The sequence below is a fragment of the Triplophysa dalaica genome, chromosome 6 (genome assembly GCF_015846415.1).
Source record: "Triplophysa dalaica isolate WHDGS20190420 chromosome 6, ASM1584641v1, whole genome shotgun sequence".
NCBI classification, from domain to species: domain Eukaryota; kingdom Metazoa; phylum Chordata; class Actinopteri; order Cypriniformes; family Nemacheilidae; genus Triplophysa; species Triplophysa dalaica.
Genome location: NC_079547.1, coordinates 11,255,727 through 11,273,064, shown reverse-complemented (window position 1 = coordinate 11,273,064; position 17,338 = coordinate 11,255,727). Strand labels below are relative to the sequence as shown.

General features: G+C 43.6%; 1 protein-coding gene across 1 annotated transcript in view; it reads left to right on the top strand.

Annotated features, from left to right (window-relative positions):
* Positions 1 to 941: 941 nt before the first annotated feature.
* The window catches only part of kif1aa (kinesin family member 1Aa), a 211,055-nt gene continuing 194,658 nt past the window's right edge, over positions 942 to 17,338 (top strand). The window contains exon 1 of the mRNA XM_056751227.1: positions 942 to 1,047. Coding sequence (XP_056607205.1) covers positions 942 to 1,047 — 106 coding nt within the window. The remainder of the gene's footprint in view (positions 1,048 to 17,338) is intronic.

The window sequence follows — 17,338 nt, the reverse complement described above, 5'->3', positions numbered from 1 at the left end:
ATAATGTTATAATATATTTTTGATAGAAAGGTATGTAATAAATTATGTTGAATAGCTGTAAAGATTAAAATTTAAATACACAATTATATTATATCAATTTAGGACAAGCACTTGCCAGGCAATGCTTAATTTTGTTCAGTCTGAGGTGTAAAAAAGTAGCATGAGCAATCAAAGAAAAAAACATGGTCAAGTCAAAGTGTCTCAATAATTCGGTTCCAAATTTGTATCAATTTTGTAAAATATCAAAAATGATATCTTCATTTTTTCGGTTTGACTGCATGAGTAGTTGACATTAAACGTTTAACAAGAATGGTATGGCCTACTACTGACCTCTTTAACCATTTTACTCTCCATTTTTAATGTTTACAATTTTTTGATTGATTTATTATTTAAATCATTTTATATTTATTCATATTTTTCAACCTTATCATATTTTTTCTTGTTTTATTACACTAAATTAATCATAAGATAAATTAAAATGTATCAAATTGATTTATTAGAGGTAGATGAAAAATATATTTACCATATATGCAGTGTATGTTGCTTGTAATTTGGATAAAGTAAACATCTGTAACGGTTCCACTTGTTCACTCTCTCTTATCCATCATCACACGCGGATAAGCCTGATACTGATCGGCTATGCTTAAAACTGATAGGCTATGAGAGTGTTATGGTTGATTTTTCCTAACTACACAGCCAACACTATGTACATATACAATATTTTTTTGACACAAACACAGATAAGACGTTTACAGAATATTCACAAAATTATTTGTTCAGGTTTGTTTTGTTTGAAATAAATTTTCAACAGTGTTTCTCTAAAATTTACCTTTAATGATGACCCTGGTTTCTGTTTGTTGAAATAAATTTTGCTTTATTTCTCACGTTGCAGGTGTGAGCACTGACGTGAACATTTAAAAGACAGCTCTCACAAAGGCACTATGGCAGTGGCCTCAGTGAAGGTGGCGGTGAGAGTTCGCCCCTTCAACTCTCGTGAGATTAGTAAAGAGAGCAAGTGCATCATCCAGATGACTGGAAACACAACCAGTAAGTATTCCACTGCACCTGAGATCCTGTACTCCTGTCTTTATGAGGCCTGACTGAGTGTTTGACCTCATCTGCAAGGGTTTCATAGGGCAGTCATTTTCAGTTATTGTGGGACAGTCCTTAACTTATTCATTAAGCTGGAGGTAAATAAACATACCCACGAGTCTTATCTAACACGAATTCCAAATTCTAGTTTGGCTGCAAATAAATTAGGGCCATTAAACAAGAGATAAATTAAAATAGGATGTTGTAAAAAATTGTCAAAGCAGACAACTACAATTTCAATTGAAAGTGATAGTATTTTGGGCAAGTTTTGAGATAAGGTGAAGGTCCGTGTATGCTTCACCCTTCTGATAACGGAAACGAAATATTAACAAATATAAATATTTAAAAAATCTTTAGTACAAGAGAAATTTTATTTTTATTACATTGATAAAGTATTTTATTTTCTAGCCTAATTGTAAAATTTTAATTCCTAATCAGAAAAGTTGCTTTTTTTTGGCCAGATTACATTTCTCCATGTCGCAAAATCTAGTGGCGAGGCGTTAACATCCTGAATTTATAGGGCATATGTAAATTAAGATCCCTTTCAGCCGCCATATTTATCATGGTATGGAAAGTTGATGAATCACACGTGACCGTTGTCGTAAAATTATTATTTCGCTAAAATTTACACTGGTTTCAACCCATGAATCTGTGATAGGTTCCAGCCCACCCATGACCATGCAGATAATGAGTGGTCTGATAATAGATAGATCGAATTGTACATCAGAAACATGTTTTTGTACTTAAAAGGTACAGCATTTGAGTGTGCTTCAATCATGTAAGAATAGAGGGATCTTGTTGGAGACAGGAGAGAGATTCTATTTCTCATCTGCCTTGCAAGGCAAATCTATCTGTCAATAATGGATGAGATGTTAAATATTTAGAGTTGGCCTAATTTAGCTTCCCCCCTTCTACCTTGAAGCAAACATGTCCATGACTGTCATTTTACCCAAGAGCTTTGTGAAACTTTGAGAGGTGTTAACTATATTCAATGTGGAATTTAGGATACTTTATTTGACCAAAATAAATAGTTAAAATGGCAACCATACCTCTTTCTGTTAAGAAAAGCACAAGACACAAAAGAGGTCTTGATGATAGTCGATGTAATCTTAAACCACTGTACATGATATTTACTGAACTCATGATCACCTGGATCCCCAAACCAAGTTAAGTATGTTGTAAGTCAATGGTTGAGGATGTGAATATTAAATTGTGGAGGTTTGTAGTGAATTTATTTTCCTACTGTTATTCCTGGAATAGTCCAAGTTAAAATCATATTGTTTGTGCATAGCTACTACCTGTATGCATCTTTGACATACAGTTTACTTTAAATAGTGGGAGAAATGTTTGATGATTTACCTTTATTAAACTGAAATTCTGACACAATTCTGAATACTATATATTTTGACAATCCATTTACAAAACGTCTTGAAAACATTCTTGTTGGAAATGTGGGGATGGGTTTATAGTTGGATTGTAAATAAACACAGCTTTTACATATTGTATGTTCCTAATTATCTCTGTGAGCACCATTGGTTCATTCCGTGTCCAATTTACCTTTTTTTTTTTTTTTTCTATTTTTACAGCAACAAGAGCAACTTCAGTTGTGATGAAAGCCAAAATATTGAGCCACAGATGAATAGTTATTAAGTTATCAACAATTTGTAGAGAAATTGAAATTTAGAAATTTGGAGCCATATTACAGAGGATAAAATGACATGAGAAATATGCCAGCATCATACTTTACATTTACATAGAGATCAGTGTTGGTAAAATCTGTAAATTTTTGGCAGTCATGGATGCATTTTATGTCAATGGTGACAGCACAAAGATGAAGAATGGATATGTTTTGTGTTCTTTTAATGAATTTTTCATGCCTGTAACTCTAGAACCGTTGGTTATACCTCGGTCTCCTTTTAAGTTTGTGTACTGACCAACCTTCTTTTGGGAACTACAATTTTAAAGCCCTTTAATTTCAGTACAAGAGATAAAGGTATCTAAATTTTGCTTCATGAGAAAACGTTGTTAAATGTCTTCAATGTTAAAATGGTGATTTTTCAGTCATCAAAACCAAATGTGGGTAATTTTTCAAAAATCTATTTCAAAAATCTATTTTAAAGAGGATTGTCTGAAGAACAAATAGTGTTCAGACAAGAAATGCATATTTTTCCTATAAAAAACTGCACCAAAACATAACCATTTCAGTGTTCAGCGACTTCCCCAGGGTGTTTCGATAGAAGACCTAGGTGTCTATTAGAGAAAATTTACCAAAAAAGCTGGAACTTTCTACATTGTGCAAGTCTTGCCAGGCATGTCTCGCCGCTGTATTCTTGGATGAGGGCTCCTCGTCCTTTAACCCGACAGGCAAGATATCAGCATCACATGCTTGGGCCGGCCACATTCTGAAGAAGCGTTCATTTATGCGGCATGCCCGCACTGCGAGCATATGTCGATCAAGGTGTTGCGGTCACGGGTGGCTGTGTTTTCTGGTGATGATGAGGGGACTCTGCAGCCAATGCCACGGACTGTCCGTGCCCGCCACGCTCACCAAACCAGTCTCCGATGGGAAGTCGACCAAACCATAGCGGACTCACTCAGGTGCGTGATAAGGATGAGATTTCTATCGCAGCATGGGATAGCGACTTGCTGCCATCCGACATTGAGGACTCCCTGGAGCTCCCGGCTGACCGAGCCGGTCGAGCCAAGGAAGTATGACGCAGAGATGTAAGTAATGCTTGCCAACGATGCTAGCGGTTTGACTCCTAGTTCCTGGATACCTTTTTTCCCGGAGGTTGAATGAGGAGCTCACCAAGACCTGGAATGCCCCCCTTCTCGGCTCCTTCGCCCTAACTTCCCTAGACATGGGGGTAGCTTAGGGATACGTCAACGTACCCCAGTCCAGCGTGCCGTCGCGGTACATCTGTGCCCGCAGACGGCCGCAACCTGGCATGTATGTTTTCTTCAACACTATTGTTGGAGGATGACACTGCTGCGGGTCACGCCATGGCTATCCTGCAGGTCCACCAAGCCAAGGCGTTGAAGCAGTTGGACAAGGGAAGATATGTCCTAGCTGTCGTTCAGGTACTGTGCATCACCACCGACTTTGCTCTCCAGGCGACCAAGGTGACGCCGCGCAAGCTGGGTCGTACGATATCAACTCTGGTGGTCCAAGAAAGACACCTGTGGTTTAACCTTTGCGCAAGGTGAGCTGTTTGTTTACAACGTCAAGGTTTTTTCACAACAGTTCTCAGCGGTGAAGATGCAGACGAAGACCCTTTAGCACATCTTGCCATGCCGCGACCTGGCTGCCTTCAGCTCTGTTCCCCAGCAGCCCCGCACCTCCCGCAACAGCTCTGGTGTCACCCTCTTCAGGCGGTCCCCCATGGACGGAGAGCATCAACTCCCCTTTAAGCTTACCAGTATGTCTGCGAAGCGGGCCTGACTGGGACAGCCCAGGGAGGACCAAGACATCGGGCTCGACTTCACATTCGAGTTGCGCAGGGATGTTCCCCATCTCATGCTCGGCTAGGGGATCCAGTTCGCCAGTCGCCGGCCCAGGTTTCGGGGCATTCTGTATACCTCTGTTTGAGGCAAGAATGCTCCCGTACTTCGGACCGAGGTCACAACAGCCTTTCGGGCGAAGTATGCGATTGAGCCCGTTCCTCAGATGTCCTCAGGGTTTTACAGCTCCTATTTCATTGTCCCCTGAGAAAGGTGTGGGGCTATGCCCGATACTGGATTTGCGTACTCTGAACAAGGCACTTCATAGGATGCCATTCAGAATGTTGACGCAGAGGCGGATTCTGACGTACATCCAACATCAGGATTGGTTTGTGGCCATCGACCTGAAGGACTCATACTTCCTTGTCTCGATTCGCCCTCGTTCCTCCAGTTTTTGTTTGAGGTCCGAGCATTCCAGTACAAGGTCCTAACTTTCGGCCTGGCCCTGTCTGACCATGTCTTTACCAAGGTCATGGAGGCTACCCTCGTTTCCCTTCTGGGAGCAGGAAGTCCTTATTCTCAACTATCTCGACGACTGGCTCCTCTTGGCAAACTAGCAAGATCTGTGGTCTAATTACAGGGACCTCGTGCTCCGGCACCTAGACCGACTGGACCTCCGGGTCAACTGGGACAAGTGCAAGCTCTCCGCTATGCAGAGCATCTCTTATCTCGGTATGGAACTAGACTCTGTTACCATGACAGCGCGCCTTACCTTTTCACCATCAAGGTGTATGTCGCCATTGCGGAACGGCTTGATGCCAGTTAGACTCGGACAGCACAACCTGGTCATCAGATTCCTAAGGGACGAGAGGAGGATGAATCCTCCCGTCCACGCTCCGTACCCCCTTGGGTCCTCGAGAGCCTGAGAAGAGCCCTGTTAAACCCCTGGGAGAAGCGGTACCTCATCTCACGATGCAGACGGCTCTCTTCAAATTACTGCCGACTAAAATGTTTTTCTCACAATCGATCTTCACACTCTGTGTCTGAAATTGAAGCTATACATCAAAAATTAAAAAACAATATTTTTTATATTGTGTTTATGAATGCATTATGAATATGCATGTTTATCAGACATTCAGCAATTAAAATTCTTTTTCACCCACGGGATGCATTCAAAGCCATAACTTCACATACAGCACAACAAAAACATACAGTATAAAGGTCAGACTTAGTAATATGATGTTTTGAAATGATCCTCTCCATTATACCATTCTGCTGGATCTTTATATAGATTGGTTTATGCAGCCTGGCTATAGTGTTAAGGGCTTTAACAAGACAGCCTTTAAGTGACTCTAAATAGACACAACTAAACAGATCGACTACACAGGTAATCTTGCATTTCAAACATTTTGTATGCTATGTGATTAAACTGAAGAAAAAATGTAGTATGTAGACAGCATTTATTTAAGTAATTTTTAAAATGTAACTCTTGCTATGGTTACGCCTAGTTTAAACATTACTCCAGAGGTTTCTACCCCCGAAAATGGAGACTTTTGGAAATGCTGCAAACCTGGTTTCCGTGTAAACGGACAAAGACGCAGACTTTAAGATACGCAGGCTTGGTTTCCCACATTCGCTTACTGATTCATCTGTATCCTGAAAAATTATGCCCAGAATCGTTAACAGGTGATTAGTGAAAGATGCATGCCGGTTAGAAACGTGTCAGAGTTACGTCCGCCTTGCTCTGATGTCATGGTGACATGTGCCAAAAAAAACTTGCGGTGACAAATTGGCCTGGTCGTTTACATTTACATTTATTAATTTTGCCGTCACTGTTATCCAAAGCGACTTACAGAGAGTTCAGGGAGCAATTAGCGATATGTCATACAGGAGCAACAATACAATAAGTTCAAATACAAAGTTACTATTTTAAACAAAAGCCAGAGACCAATACCTGTTGAGAGAAAGAACGATTTTTTTCATTGGTCTGTCACGTATTCACAGAGGAGATAGGTTCTAATTTGTTTTTTTATGTTGTGAGGGATGGGGTCGACCACAGTTAGGAAGAATGTTCCAGCAGGAAGGAGTTCCACCAGGAAGTAGGGCGTTTTAATGGCCTTTGAGTAAGCAGTACATGACACCTCTTGTTTGCTGAATGCAGGGTTCTCGATGGGGTGTAGGAGGGTTTGAAAGTATGCAAGTGTAGATCCAGTGATAGTCCTGTAGGCAAGCATTAGTGACTTGAATCTGATATGGGCTTCAACCGGTAGCAAGTGGAGAGAGATGAAAAGGGTGTCACATTATCACTTTTGGGCTTTTGGAAGACGAGGCATATTTCTTCATTATGAACCAGCTGGATTGGTTGGATAGCCTTTGCAGGAAGACCAGCAAGGATAGCTTTGCAGTAGTCCAATCTTGAGATTATCTGGGCCTGGACAAGTAGTTGTGCCGCATGCTCAGTGAGATAACGTCCAGACTTTCGAATGTGAATAAGGCATATCGGCATGACCGCGTTATCTTCAGTGTGATCATTGAAGGAAAGTTCTTTATCAAATATGACTCCGAGGTTCCCGGCTGTTTTGTTAGGAGTGATTGTGTTATTGCCAAATTGGAATGTAAGATGGTGTTGCACTGTGGGGTGTGCTGGAAATACGAGTAGTTCTGTCATGGTAGGGTCCAACTGGAGGAGGTGCTCTATCATCCAAGCTGAGACGTCTTCTAGGCAGGCTGTAATGCAAGCAGCTACAGTAGTATTGTCTGTGTGAAATGAGATGTAAATCTGGGTGTTGTCAGCATAACAGTGATAGAAGAAACAGTTTGCCTGTATGATGGGTCCCAAGGATGTTGTGTAGATGGAAAAGAGCAGCAGTCCAAACACCGATCCCTAAGGGACTCCAGTGATCATTTGGTGAGCAGTGGACAGCAAGCCCCTCCATGACACCCTGAAGGATCTGCATTATTAGTCCCTGAGATTCCTAAAGATGACACGGTTGCTAGCAGTATCTGGCGATTGACAGTGTCGATCGCTGCAGATACGTTTGCAGAATCATGACCGAGGATTTAGATTCAGCCTTGGCAAAGCAGCAGTGCTTCTGTGACTGATTGCAGTGCAGTCTTAGTTAGTGGTTTGTTTTGAAGCCAGGCTGCTTGTTATCCAGTAGTTTATTCTTGGATAGGAAGACAGCTGGTGGAAAACTGCCCTTTCAACTGTTTTTGCAATAAATGGGAGGAAACAGACTGCTCTGTAACTGTCGGTCGCAGAGGGGTCCAATGTGGGGTTTTTTAAGTATGGGCTTGACCTGGACCTGTTTGAATGTGGATGGAAACATCACCTTGATGAAAAGATGTTTAAGCTGTGGTAACACTAGCAGAGAAAGAGGAGAGTAATGACTGGTAGTCCCTTAAGTCAGCAGGATTCTTGGTCTTGCGACATTCCCTTTCAGCAGCCCTGAGTGTACTCTGTTGTTCAATGAAGATGTCAGACAGTCAATTGGGAGGGGGTGTCGCAAGCTGGTCTGGAGGACAGACGACAAAGGTTATCTAGACAGGATGTACAGTTGAAAGAAAGAGTATGTGAACCCTTTGGGCTTACTTGGATTTCTTCATAAATTGGTCATAAAATGTGTTCTGATCTTCATCTAAGTCACAACAATAGAGAAACGCAGTCTGCTTAAACTTATACCGCACAAACATTATACGTTTTCATGCTTTTATTGAACACAACATGTAAACATTCATAGTGCAGGGTGGAAAAAGTATGTGAAACCCTAGGCTAATGACTTCTCCAAGAGCTAATTGGAGCCAGGAGTCAGCCAACCTGGAGTCCAATCAATGTGATGAGATTGGATGTGTTGATTAAAGCTGGCCTGTCCCATAAAAAACACACACCAGTTTTGAGTTTGCTGTTCTGAAGAAGCGTTGTCTGATGTAAACCATGCCTCGCACAAAAGACCTCTCAGAAGACCTACGATCAAGAATTGTTGATTTACATAAAGCTGGAAAGGGCTACAAAAGTATATCTAAAAGCCTTGATGTCCATGTGTCCACGGTAAGACAGATTGTCTACAAATGGAGAAAGTTCAGCACTGTTGCTACACTCCCTAGGCGTGGTCGTCCTGTAAAGATGACTGCAAGAGCACAGCGCAGAATGCTCAATGAGGTGAAGAAGAATCCTAGAGTGTCAGCTAAAAAACTTACAGAAATCTCTGGCACATGCTAACATTTTGGTTGACAAATCTACAATAAGGAAAACATTAAACAAGAATGGACTTCATGGGAGGACACCACGGAGGAAGCCACTGCTGTCCAAAAAAAACATTGCAGCACGTTTGAAGTTTGCAAATGAGCACCTGGATGTTCCACAGCACTACTGGCAAAACATTCTGTGGACAGATGAAACCAAAATTGAGTTGTTTGGAAAGAACACACAACGCTATGTGTGGAGAACAAAAGGCACAGCACACCAACATCAAAACCTCATCCCAACTGTGAAATATGGTGGAGGGGGCATCATGGTTTGGTGCTGCTTTGCTGCCTCAGGCCCTGGACGGATTACTGTCATCGATGGAAAAATGAATTCCAAAGTTTATCAAGACATTTTGCAGGAAAACTTAAAACCAGCTGTCCGCCAACTGAAGCTTAACAGAGGATGGACGGTGCAACAGGACAACGACCCAAAGCATAGAAGTAAATCAACAACAGAATGGCTTCAACAGAAGAAAATACGCCTTCTGGAGTGGCCCAGTCAGAGTCCTGACCTCAACCCGATTGAGATGCTGTGGCATGACCTCAAGAGAGCGATTCACACCAGACATCCCAAGAATATTGCTGAACTGAAACACTTTTGTAAAGAGGAATGGTCCAAAATTTCTCCTGACCGTTGTGCAGGTCTGATCTGCAAATATAGGAAACGTTTGGTTGAGGTTATTGCTGCCAAAGGAGGGTCAACCAGTTATTAAACCCAAAGGTTCACATACTTTTTCCACCCTGCACTATGAATGTTTACATGTTGTGTTCAATAAAAACATGAAAACGTATAATGTTTGTGCGGTATTAGTTTAAGTAGACTGTGTTTCTCTATTGTTGTGACTTAGATGAAGATCAGAACACATTTTATGACCGATTTATGAAGAAATCCAAGTAAGCCCAAAGGGTTCACATACTTTTTCTTTCAACTGTAAGTGTTGAGGATAAGGTGTCGGTTGCAGTTTCAACATCTAGACTTGCAAAGTTGGAGGAAAACGAGAGTGTCACTTTAGCAGAGAGGGTGCTAGGGGAGTGAGAGCAAAGGTTCCATCACATTAAACTGGTGGTGGTGTGGGTGTAGTGCATATAGGAAGTAGCATGTTGAAATGACATGAAGAAGTGGTCAGAATTGTGGCTTCAATGTTTTCTGTGGTGCAGTTACGTAATTAAGATCAAGCTAGTTTCCTGATCTGTGAGTTCCGGCTGTGGCAAGGCGTGTGAGGTCAAACAAGGCGATAAGTGTGTGGAAGTCAGAAGCATAGGGTTTCTTCAGGTGGATGTATTTTTTTTTCGATTTTTCTTTTTTGCCGTTTTTGCATTTATTTGTACAGCTGAGTGGTAGAGAGGACAGGAAGCGAAATGGGGTGGGTTCCAGAAAGGACCCCGAGATGGGAATCAAACTCGGGTCTACCGATAAACAACCGCGCCACACGTCGGAGCACTTACTTACGGATGTTGAATTTCCCAAAGACTACAAGAGGGCCGCCATCATCCGGGAATGATGAGACCAGAACATCAAACTCTTTAATTTAGTTGGGAAGAGGACCCTGGGGGGGTGGTGGTAAACTACAACAACACTGAGCTGAGTGGCAGAAATGATATAAACGGTATTCCATTTAATAGTTTTTGCATAAAGAAGATAGTGGGACATATTTCCAATTATTGTTGATCAGCAAACTTGTGCCTCCTCCTCCACCTCTTTTTTTGGATTGGATTGGATTCAATTTATTGTCATTACACATATAACAAGTACAGTGTAACGAAATGGATTTAAGAAGAAGAATACAGCAAACATGAGGGAAGTGGACGAAAAACAGATACACATAATACACCATAGACAAGACTTGCAACAGGGTAAGATAATCCAGCTCAGGCAAGCAGCCATCCGGTCCTGCAGCCATTACGGCGCTTAACACAGACCCGCTTGCCAAGCTGGCGGGTCAAAGCTACGGAGGTTTGGAATTGGTCAGAGTCAGTGTTTGTGTGTGTGTCTGTATGAGCGATAAGGTCCAAAAGTCTGTGTGTGAGTGTATGATGGGGGAGGGAATGCAAGAGCGTCTCGCCACATTGCCCTTCAGGGTTGTTTCTCCAGTATCGCCTCGGCCAAGGCCAATCCTGGTTCAAGGGGGGCCGAAAAGATAAGATTGCAGTTGTTTCGTCTTGAGGCGAGTAAACCGCATTCCAATTCCACGGCTACTCTCTTTGTCCATTCTGGTCTCTAACATCATCAATTTTCCTTTCCATAGCCGTGAGCTTTTTCAAGATGTAATCCATATTGCGATTAATAGTCTCAGTCTCAGTGCTGACCGCTCTTCCCACGGCCTCCGTCAAAACGGGAAGCTTTGTGAGGCTTTGGACAGCTGTTCCCGTTTTAAGAATTTTTCGATAACCCAGGGCAAAGCATAATCCAATCAGCATAATACCTGTTATCATGGTTCCGAAAAGGTAGATATCTTCAATGTCCTCCACAGAAAGAGCCGCCAGACACACGATCCGCCATCTCTCCCACGCGTCCATCGTGTAGCCAGCTGCGAACGTTCCATCAGGGCATTCAGGTTCACCCGAACCTTTGTTTCTCGTCGAGAAAATGGTGTCGATTGCGCTAAGTGACCAGTTGATCAGATCCATAATTTCCAAGTTTCGAGAGCAGTGCAGAGAGAGTCTCTCAATAGATGAGACGAGACAAGACAGGAGACAAAGCAGGGAAGATATGGGCAAGGACGGGGAGAGTGAAAAAGGACGGGGAGAGTGAGAAAAAGAGTAGTTTGTGGAGAGAGCAGCGGGTGTGGTTGATTCCTCAGGAGGAATCCATGTCTCAGTAAGCCCTAGGATGTGAAAGTCAGACTGGTTAGCAAAACCATGGATGAAGTCAGTCTTGTTTACAGTGAACTGGCAGTTCCAGAGACCCATAGAGAGAGACAGAGGTGTAGAAGGGGAGATGTGAATGGGTCGGACATGAGACTGTCTGCAATGAGGTACAGGAACAAACTGGAAAGACATGTTGTTAGTATATAAAAGGACAGTGAAAGCAAAAATATAATTGTAACAAAGTTCGTCTGTGTGAGGAAGAAAGGAGTCGGGGTCGGCGTGGCTGGGAAAACGTTAAGAATCTTTATTATACACTATTTCCGGATTTCACACTTCTGGTTTCAAAATCAAATTCCCACTCCATCCTTCTGGATCTAAGATTCCGTCAGCCAGTTTTCCTTGGACGCAACGTCTCTCTTCTCTGGCGCACTCGTCTTCCCAGCCGCTCTCTCTCACCTCCTCCAGATCTGCCATGGGGTTTTAAAGCGTCTCCTCGCCAATTACTAGAACGAGAAGCAGGTGTTTTTACTAAACCGTTGATCTGCCTACTCACCGTCTTTCTCCCGACACTCTCTCTCCGCACAGACCGTGCTGAACCACGCCCCCCTCGCCACATACCCCCACCGCCCGACTCAGGTCGGGGTCCCATCCGGCCTGCAGCTTCCCCCCCCCTCCTGGAGAGGAAGTCAACCACAGCCATCTGCGTCCCCGGCCTGTGGATCACCTGAAATTTGAAGGGTTTTAATGCGAGATACCAACGAGTGATCCGCACATTGGTATCCTTCATGCGGTGGAGCCATTGGAGAGACGCATGGTCCGAACAGAGCGTAAACTCCCGTCCCAGGAGGTAATAGCGAAGGGTGAGGACCGCCCACCTGATCGCCAGGCATTCCTTCTCGATGGTGCTGTACTTCGTCTCTCTCTGTGAGAGCTTACGACTGATATACAGCACCGGACGGTCCTCTCCTCTCACCTCCTGGGACAGAAGAGAAGTCTGCAAGAGAAAGGGAATAGAAAAATCAGGAGAGTGCAATAACGGTCCGCCGCACAGAGCAGCCTTCACCTTGGTAAACGCCTGCTGGCACTGCTCCGTCCATTGGACGGTATCTGGTGCCCCCTTTTTAGTGAGGTCAGTCAGCGGGCTGGTGAGGTCCGAATAATTGGGTACAAACAGCCTATAATATCCCGCCAGCCCCAGGAGCTGCCGCACCTCCTTTTTGGTCTTGGGTCTCGGTGCGGTCGCAATCGCGGCTGTCTTATTAATTTGCGGACGCACCTCCCCGTCACCCAAGTGGAAACCCAGATACCTTACTTCTACCCGCCCAACTGTACACTTCTTTGGGTTAGCCGTTAGCCCCGCAACTCTCAACGAAGCCAGGACCGCTCTCAGGTGTCGCATATGCCGCTCCCAGTCATTACTATATATAATGATATCATCTAGATCACGGCAGTATATGCAGCATGCGGTCGGAGTATGCGGTCCATGAGGCGCTGAAAGGTCGCCGGAGCTCCGAATAACCCGAACGGAAGTGTAGCGAATTGGTGTAAACCGAACGGCGTGGTAAAAGCCGTCTTTTCTTTGGATAATGGAGATAGAGGGATCTGCCAATATCCTTTCGTCAAATCCAATGTCGAATAAAAACGAGCCGTACCTAGTCGGTCTAGTAATTCGTCAATTTGTGGCATTGGATATGCATCAAACTTCGATACAGCATTCACCTTCCGATAGTCCACAAAGAACCGGACTGAGCCGTCGGTTTTAGGCACTAAGACTATCGGGCTCGCCCAATCACTGCTGGACTCTTCTATTACGCCCATGTCCAGCATCGCTTCTAATTCCCTCTGAACCACCATTTTTTTGTGTTCAGGTAGTCTATATGGTCGGCTGCGCACTATCGCACCCGGTTTGGTCTCAATGTGGTGCTCTATGAGATCCGTGCGGCCGGGTAGGGGCGAAAAAACATCTGCAAATTCTGCTTGTAATCTTACTACATCCGTGACCTGGGAGGACGAGAAATGATCTCCCCCTGGAGCCAGAGCGAGGGATTGCACCTTGGTCTTCACTTCTGGTCCGAGATCATCTTCTCTACTCACTGTGGTCGCCAGCAACACGGTGTTCGCCTCACTCCACTTTTTGAGGAGGTTAAGGTGATGGTCAAATGGTCCTTGCCACTTGGCGAGTAACTTAGAACTGGACGTTGGGAGTAATACAAGTACCTTCTCTCCCGGTGTAAATTTACATAGTCTGGCGCCCCTGTTATATTGCCGGCTCTGTCTGTCCTGGGCCTGTAACAAATTCTCCATTGAGAGCCGCCCCAATATATGGAGTTTTGTTCGCAGGTCCAGGACATATTGAATTTGATTTTTGCTTGCGGAAGGTACGTCCTCCCAAGCCTCTCTTAGGACGTCTAAAACCCCACGAGGCTGAAGACTGTAGAGGAGCTCAAAGGGGGAAAACCCCGTGGAGGCTTGGGGGACCTCGCGGACCGCAAATAACAGGGGTTCCAGCCACCTATCCCTATTTTTGGCGTCTTCGTGAACGAATTTTCGGATCATGGTTTTTAATGTGCGATTAAAACGTTCGACCAGCCCATCTGTTTGTGGGTGGTAGACGCTAGTCCGAATTGTTTTAATCCCCAATAATCCGTACAGTTCGCGGAGTGTCCGTGACATATACACCGTTCCTTGATCGGTGGGAACCTCTTTTGGGATTCCCAACCGGGAGATTAATCAAAACAGCGCGTCCGCAACACTGGTTGCTGAGATATTGCGTAACGCCACTGCCTCAGGGTAACGCGTTGCGTAATCCACAATGACTAACGCAAATCGATGCCCTCGTGCAGATCGCTCTAACGGCCCGATCAGGTCCATACCAATTCGTTCGAAGGGGACCTGCATAAGCGGAAGCGGGCATAATGGTACCCGTGGGGTGGCCGTTTGGTTTACCAACTGGCATTCAGGACAAGACGCGCACCACCTGCGCACGTTCTCATGAATGCCCGGCCAGAAAAATCGGGTCGTTAGTCGATTTATAGTGGCAGCCTGTCCTAGGTGCCCTGCCATTGGATTACAGTGAGCCGCCTGGAAAAGCATTTCCCGACGGCTTTTTGGTACGACCAATTGGGTTGTATCCTGTTTTGACTGAGTGTCTTGGGTCACTCGATACAAACGGTCTTTTAAAGTAGCAAAATATGGGTAGGACAGGGTTGTGCAGGGTGGAGAGGTTGTCCGTCGATGGAACGGACCTGATCAAATGCATTTTTGAGTGAGTCGTCCTGAGACTGCTCCAGAGGAAAATCATCACCCTGGGCGAAATTTATTTTCTCCACAGCGCTATTTCCCTCTGACCCAGTCGTCAGTGGTCCTTGCTCAACCTCTCCCACCTGCGCGACCGCCCCTCCCCATCGCTCCCCGGTTACGCCCAGAGACATCCGCGCATAATTGTCTCAGTAATACTGAAAATAATGGCCAATTCGTTCCCAAATTGGCGACTAGAGGCTTGGGAGGTTGACGGGTGAGAAGAGATATCGGGGCCATGGTTCTGTAGGCTCCCTGCTCCCTCGAAAGTCCTGGCGGCTCCTGGCGATCCCGTCTCCGGAAACATCCGGGTACGTGGGTCTGGCCGGGGAGAGAAAATCCCACGGGTCCTGGGAAAGGGCACAGGTCTGGTAGAAGGGGAAGTGGTTACAGGGAGAGAGAGAGAAGATGATGCACTGTAATATTCTCTGGCCCCCTTACTGCTTACCGTGGTGATGAGATTTATAGCAGATTATCATCACTAAATGGCTGGTTGTCTGAGTGGTGCCTGCAGAATAATATAGATTTTATAAATAACTGGAAGAGTTTGCAGGGCAGACCTGACCTGTTGAAACGAGATGGTCTCCATCCCTCCTGGGATGGGGTTTCCCTCCTCTCTAGAAATTTGGCACACAGTCTTAATAATGCTAAAGTCTGACTACCAGGGGCCCAGGTCAGGAAGGAGACAGAATGGCTTAACCAACTGTCTGCTTGCCGTCTCGCGTTACAGAATACACAAAATATACAACATGTAATAATCCCTTTTTACAAACAACATAAAATAGAGACCGTGTCTGTCCCCCGGATTAGCAAACATAAGATATTGCGTAAACCTCTTGAAAGTAATTTAATAAACGTTAAACAAATCAAACATGAAGAAAATACAGATAATCAACTGTTACGACTCGGATTGCTTAATATTAGATCTCTCTCAAATAAAGCACTTTTTGTTAACAATTTGAGAACCGATCATAAAATAGACATGCTTTGTTTGACAGAAACATGGCTAAAGCCAGATGATTATATAACTCTAAATGAATCCGTTCCCCAAGATTATTACTATAAACACGAGCCTCGTCTAAAAGGTAGAGGGGGAGGTGTCGCTGCACTTTACAATAATTCTTTTATCACCTCTCAGAAGTCTAATTTTAAATACAATTCTTTTGAAGTCATGGTACTTCACGTATCGACACCTAATACTAAGGACAAAACATTTTAAAAATGTATTCTTGTATATAGGCCTACAGGGCACCACACAGATTTTATTAAAGATTTTGGTGGATTCTTATCAGAGCTAGTACTGGCCGCAGATAGAGTCCTTGCCGTCGGTGACTTTAATATCCATGTAGACAATGATACAGATGCCTTGGGATTGGCTTTCAAAGACACTCTTTACTCCATGGGCGTTAGTCAACATGTGTCAGGACCCACTCACCTTCGTAATCATACTTTAGATTTAATACTTTCTTATGGTATAAATGTGGACGATGTTAAAATCGTTCAGCAGAGTGAAGATATTTCAGATCATTATCTGATATTATGTTTGCTTCAATGGCCAACGGCTGCAAATCAAACTCCTTGTTACAAATATGGTAGAACGATTACTTCAACTACCAAAGATGCATTTCTCGATAATCTGCCTGAATTGTCTAAAATATCTAGCTTGAGTAAAAACGTTGACGATTTTGACACTACTATTGAAAATTTTAACTCTACTTTCTCGGAAATATTAGACACAGTTGCTCCTCTGCGTTTAAAGAAAATTAAAAATAGCAGCCCAACACCGTGGTATAAAGAACACACTCAGACTCTAAAAAAAGCGTCCCGGAAAATGAAGCGCAACTTTAAGAAAACTAATTTAGAGGTATTTCGTATAGCATGGAAGGATAGTACTCGAAATTACAGGAATGCCATAAAAATGTCTAGATCTGCCTACTTTTCAACACTAATAGAGGAAAACCATCACAACCCTAGGTTTTTATTTAACACCGTGGCTAAATTAATAAAAAATAAGTCGTCATCGACGTCAGATTCTGATTATCAGCATAACAGTGATGAATTTATGAACTACTTCACGAGTAAAATCCAATATATAAGAGAAAAAATTATAACAATGCAATCTGTAGTGAAATCCGCTGAACAAACTAACTACAGCACCCCTAAGGAGAAATTGCAATTATTTTCTACAGTAGATCACTATGAACTGTCTAAAATCACTAGATCATCTAAATCAACAACATGCATGCTAGACCCTATACCTACAAAACTACTGAAATAAATGCTCCCAGAAATTATAGATCCTCTTCTCAGTATTATTAACTCATCTCTGACATTAGGACATGTGCCTAAAGCATTTAAGGTGGCTGTTATAAGACCTCTTTTAAAAAAAAAAACTTGACCCTAAAGAACTAGGGAATTACAGGCCTATATCGAATTTACCTTTTATATCTAAAGT